Here is a 5,458-nt window from a genome sequence, read left to right on the forward strand (position 1 = left end):
ATTTGACCAAACAAACTAATCCTGGAATATTTCCCAAATAAAACAGTAAGCACAACTATTACATTCCACGTTTCAGAGAAGAGGCATTAAGGAGTCATGCCATAAGTTTATTTACAAACATATTGAGTATGTTGAAAACAAGAGTTTGATCCATTTTTGAAAGAGACTGCACCTCTTAAAATGTTCCTTTTCACATCTGCAAATAAAGACAAAAAGTTATTGGCATTTAAAATGTCTCATTCATTAAAAAGAAATCATATAGTTTCATTAACATACTGTTTATCAGTTTATGACTGGTACATCAGAAAGCGTTTACAGTATCATGACTTTATTCATACTGATTTGCTTCATCATATGCACCAAAGTCTTTCCATTGTGGATCGCCTGGGTATATCATTTCCCTTATTTTTAAGACAAAGTCTTTTCTTCCTAAAGGTATTTTTGGAATTTATCCTAATCAGCCCATAGAGCTCCCCATAAGGTTGCTTTGAGGAAAATTCTGATTACAATTAAGCTAAATACATCTTTTCTTCTCACACAAAGTATCTGCTAACCTTCCAACACACAAGACTGGTTTCGGCATATACAACGTATACTGCCCTCAAGACAGTCTAACCAGAACTCTATCTGGTTAGGAGTGTGAACTCTGGAACAAGACTGGGTATAAATTCTGGTCCACCATCACTAGCTATGGGATATTGGGCAACTTAACATCTTTTTGTCTTAGATTGGGTTAAGTCTCCCACCTACCTCACAGGCTTGCTAGGTAACGAAATGAGATTAATGTGAAGTGTGCCTGACAAACAGTAGTATCCAATAAAAACTGGCTTTCAGACAAAGAAACATCTGTTTATAGGTTTATCAACCTGTCTCCACCAATGCCACATCTACACTAACTTCAGGAATCAGCCCTACACACTGTGTGATTGGGGGTGGGGGAGGGGAGGAAGAAAGAAATGTAAGAGAAAACATTGCTTTGGAAAGATTAGAAATCCATTAATTACCTGTTTGATGAATTAATTAAAACATCCTTATTTCTTAAGCAGCTGATGTCTTACTATAAAAAAAGGTGCAGCAAATCCAGATCCCAAGTACAAAGTCATCATAAGTAGTAATCGCCACTTGTTTTCCACTGAAAATGGCAAATTCTGTTGGGGGGAAAAAAAGCAAGCAACAAAAATGGAACTTCAAAATCATCTGATTTTATAGATTACGTAAGTACACAGGGCATAGTAGGTTATTTTTTTTTTACATAATCAGGTTATGTAGGCCATATATCATACCATCTCTTTAAACATTATGTTTTACATCCCATGCTCTTCTATGGTAAAAAGTAACTGGCTTTACTGAGCACCAGGCTGTGGTCTTAGTAAGTCAGGTGTAACGTAACACAGTCCTAAATTTTAATTTAGAAAATCGAAAAATTTTATTCTCCAAGGGAGTTATAAATAGAATGCACTGTTGTAGTTTACGATCTTAGAAACTAGCCACCTAATAAAGCACACGGCAATGTTAACTGCATTACGAAGTTTGACTTTTTCACAACCAAGAAGCCCTACCACGTAAACCTTTTCTCAGCCCTTTACTACTAGGCCTCGGTCACTGGAGTACTTACTACTAATTACTCGATTTAATCTATTTATACCTGAAGCTAAACCCAACCTCAACTGAAGAGGTTTAATACTTGTTCAGTCAACTACTTAGAGAAGACTCGACCCACAGCTATAGGCCTCACATCCTCACTTGTTTCCAACGACCTTCACTCCGAGTCCGGTGACCTCTAGTTCAGCTCCAGCCACAAATATCTGCAGCCTTGGCCTCAAGGACCCTCCAGACCTTGGAGGGCGCAGAGGCGAGCACTAGGGCGAGGTAGGGCCCACGGCTCTTCCTACTCATTCCTTTCCACAGCGACGGCGCGCAGCCAGGGTCCTGAGCTTTGGCTCTGGTTCCAGGGGTAACTGAAATGCCACTCGACGACCCAGCTCACATTTTCGGCTTCCCATCTCCCTCTCCACGGTCCACAGCAGGCCTTGGGAGTACAGCTAGTCGCAGCCAAGTGTCCCCTCCCCCAACAAAGCTGGGCCCTTTACACACTAACCTTCCCTGGGCCTTCCTCATAGTGGCTCCTACGGACCACAGAGGTTGTGAACCTCCGGATGCTCTGTCCCAACATGGCGCTGTTGGAAGTTCTGCGAAACGGGCAGAGCCCTAAGACCATACAAATGGCAGCACCACCAAGTCCTCCTCTTCTCACGACCTTGTCCCTCGGCGTGTAAGAGCCGAAAGGGAAGATGGGAAATGGGGAGCGACCGCGGAAAATGAGACAAGATGGAGGAGCCCGAGGATTGTGGGAGTTGTAGTTTAGAACGTCACACAGCCTTGTCGACTCTGAAGGGTTATGGGAAATGTAGTCTGACCGGCGACCTGGACAGTGGAGGGGGCAGCGAGGGGAGAGGTGGCGGGGGGTGTGTGTTGGGGGTCCGGAAGGACAAGAACCTACCGCGTTTCTTACCCACAGTGATTTATTCAAACCTGAATTCTTGTCAGGATTTTTGGGACCGGATTCCAGAACGATTTTACTGAATTTAGTGACGCAGTTTCACCGAGTTTATGAAACACAGAAATAAGCCTTTCCCTTTTCTTTTTTGGCGATCCTCTCTATCTGTAATTTGCAGTACTCTGCCAGCGCTGAGAGAGACGTATGCTGTGATCTTATCCGAGGAAACAAAGCATAAACGCAACTAACCAAAAAATAAGCAGTACAAAGGATGTTAGAAAACCGAGTTGAAGTGCTAAGGGAAGGATTCCTGAAAATATAGGTCACTGAATAGATTAGAATGAGAGACAGGGCAGAGCAAACTCAAGGCTGGAATGGGTATGACATATTCGAGTGTGAAAGAGAAAAGCAGTCTCTTACATCCGGAGTTAGCCTGGACTGGGAATTGGTGTTGTGTATGTAAACAATTTCACAGAATATCAGCTCAGACAAAGTTACTCTCTGTCAGCGATGGATCAAGAAAAGAGTAAGATCGGGTGTCTGGGTGGCTCAGTCATTAAGCGTCTGCCTTCGTCTCAGGTCATGATCCAGGGGTCCTGATCCCGGGGTTCTGGGATCGAGCCCCACATCAGGCTCTCTGTTCTGCAGGAAGCCTGCTTCTCCCTCTCCCTCTCCCTCTACTTGTGTTCTCTCTCTCGCTGTGTCTCTCTCTGTCAAATAAATAAATAAAATCTTTTAAAAAAAATAAATATAAAAAAAAAGAGTAAGATCACTCCTTTATCATCTCTGAACATGAACATTGTCAAGTAACAAAAATGACCAAATATCACCATATCCAGTCTGAGTTCTGCCTCTTTACCAATTACCACCTTAACCTTGGATTAGTCTTTCTTCCAAGTGAAACTTAGAAAATAGACAAAGTAACAGAAAACAAGCCCAAATCTTGTAAGTGTTGACATCTTTTTTGCTGAGATGCCCATGGTTCCTCACGGTATTTGGTCTCCCTTAATGCAGTGAGTAATAAGCCCAGCTTGTTTAATTATAAGTGTGTTCCTGGTGATCTTTGACTAGTGGGAATTAGGAAGAAACCAGTGATACATAAGGCTGGGAAAGTGGTATTAGATTGTGAAGGGCCCTGCTAACTTATGTTACTCATCTGTGGGAGAGCATATATTGCCTCAGATGGGCTCATTTATACAGCAGCAGTAAACGAAGTCCTGCTTTGAAAACTGGGTATATATGCTTTAATCTTATTTAGCTTTTGAAAGAGAAAAGTCATGCTTCTCCATCTCCAACCCACTTTAAAAAATTTAAAAGTTTCATTTCTACAAGTAACTTCTACAAGTAACTTCTACAAGTAACATTCTACAAGTAACTTCATTTCTACAAGTACTGTAGAGTACCAGGACTAGAGTAGAGATGCATGTAATGTGTTATAGTTGGTGCTCTCCTCCTAATAGAGGATACACGACATTAAGTTTTCTTAAATGTCTCTCAAGGCTTTTATGTATTGGATTTTGATTTAACTATAACTGGGAAACCTTTTCACATTTAGTATTTCTGGATTGTCCTTTTCAGTCTAATGTAAATAATATTTTTGCAAGATTGCAGGGTTCTCGTCTCATGGAGTCAAAGAATGAATCTCGTGGACACAAAAGGGTGACCGGAAGTGAAAGTTTATTAAGTGAAGGTGAGAACAGAAAGGAAAGTGAAAGCTCTCTAGAGTAAGAGGAGTCCCAAATGGGTTGCCACTGAGGGATTTTGGGGCCAGTCTTTTATTGAAAACGTGACCCGGAAGCTTGTTGCCTTAAGATTCTTGTGTCATCTTGGTTTGAACAGGGACTGTTGATAACACCACACCCTTAATAACTTACTTCTTTGGTCTGGTCATTTTCTGTGATTATAATGTAGCCACCAAAGAAAAATACTCCCTAACATCCAGGGCCAGGTGGTCTGGTCTATTCCTCTATCTCTTGTTCACTCTGTCTTAGTGCTTCTGCCAGCAGGAATAGTTTCAGAGCCTAGTCAGCAAACCGCCCCCCCACCCCCCAATCTCTCCTTGCCTAAGCCTTAACTCTTTCCTTACTCAATATCCCCTGTATATTTGGTTCATTGTAACTTCTAGTTCACATTATTTGAGTTTCCTCTGTGTATCTGGCTTTCAGCTAACTCCAAAGGGAAGGCCAGGATAGAGTCTAGCATATGACCTCAGAACTGTCAGTCTCCCCATGGGCCCTGTGACAAATTAAAGATAGCTGCAAATCCTTTTATCAAGATACAGAGTTTGGGGGCGCCTGGGTGGCTCAGTTGGTTAGGCGACTGCTTTCGGCTCAGGTCATGATCCTGGAGTCCCTGGATCGAGTCCCGCATCGGGCTCCCTGCTCGGCGGGGAGTCTGCTTCTCCCTCTGACCCTCCTCCCTCTCATGCTCTCTGTCTCTCATTCTCTCTGTCTCAAATAAATAAATAAAATCTTAAAAAAAAAAAAAAAGATACAGAGTTTGTGCCTTCTCTCGCCAAATGTAGGTGGACTCTCTGACTGTTTTGAGCAAGAGAATTTGTTGTAAGTGATGCTGTGCCAGTGTCCTGCCCATGTCTTAAACTGGTAGCTGCCTTTCCTGTCTTTTGGAACATTTGCCCTTGGAACCCTGAGTATTCATGTAAGAAGTTTGCCTACTCTGCTGGAGAGGCTTCCTGGAGAGTCCCCAGGAGTCCACCAAAAGGAAGTGGAGGTCAGCTCAGGTGTCAGGCATGTGAGTGAAGCTATCTTGGACCCCCCAGCTCAGTCCAGCTGCCAGCTGAATATCAGGGAGTGACACCAGTCAATGCTACTTAGAGTCCGGGAAGCAGAGTGGTTCCGCTTGATGGTGATGTAGCAGTTGGCATAATTCGGGGAGTGCTAATATCCTCAGAAATGCACTCTACAGCTTTCTGATGCTCCTGATAACTTAGAAGGTAAATAG

General features: G+C 42.8%; 1 protein-coding gene, 1 long non-coding RNA gene and 1 other non-coding gene across 3 annotated transcripts in view; all 3 read right to left on the reverse strand.

Annotated features, from left to right (window-relative positions):
- Window positions 1-5,458, reverse strand: part of LOC145722664 (uncharacterized) — a 365,883-nt gene that overhangs the window by 299,309 nt on the left and 61,116 nt on the right. The window lies entirely within an intron of this gene.
- Window positions 71-2,312, reverse strand: COX7C (cytochrome c oxidase subunit 7C). Its single transcript, XM_006727808.3, has 3 exons — window positions 2,099-2,312; window positions 1,005-1,148; window positions 71-196 (listed from the first exon to the last, which is right to left on the reverse strand). The coding sequence occupies exons 1-2, from the start codon at window positions 2,216-2,218 to the stop codon at window positions 1,032-1,034; spliced, it is 237 nt and encodes a 78-aa protein (XP_006727871.1). The 5' UTR covers window positions 2,219-2,312; the 3' UTR covers window positions 71-196; window positions 1,005-1,031.
- Window positions 298-360, reverse strand: LOC115942764 (small nucleolar RNA Z39). Its single transcript, XR_004077343.1, has one exon. It is a non-coding gene; the product is annotated as a small nucleolar RNA Z39 (small nucleolar RNA).

The sequence above is a fragment of the Leptonychotes weddellii genome, chromosome 7 (genome assembly GCF_054177405.1).
Source record: "Leptonychotes weddellii isolate Sample4059 chromosome 7, ASM5417740v2, whole genome shotgun sequence".
Taxonomy (NCBI): domain Eukaryota; kingdom Metazoa; phylum Chordata; class Mammalia; order Carnivora; family Phocidae; genus Leptonychotes; species Leptonychotes weddellii.

What these genes read in the sequence shown, in the direction of transcription:
- COX7C (XM_006727808.3), bottom strand. Translation starts at nt 2,218, where the DNA reads ATGGTCTTAGGGCTCTGCCCGTTTCGCAGAACTTCCAACAGCGCCATG. An exon ending in ATGAGGAAGGCCCAGGGAAG is followed by an intron (nt 1,149 to 2,098) that starts GTTAGTGTGTAA and finishes TCCCCCCAACAG; the next exon opens with AATTTGCCATTTTCAGTGGA.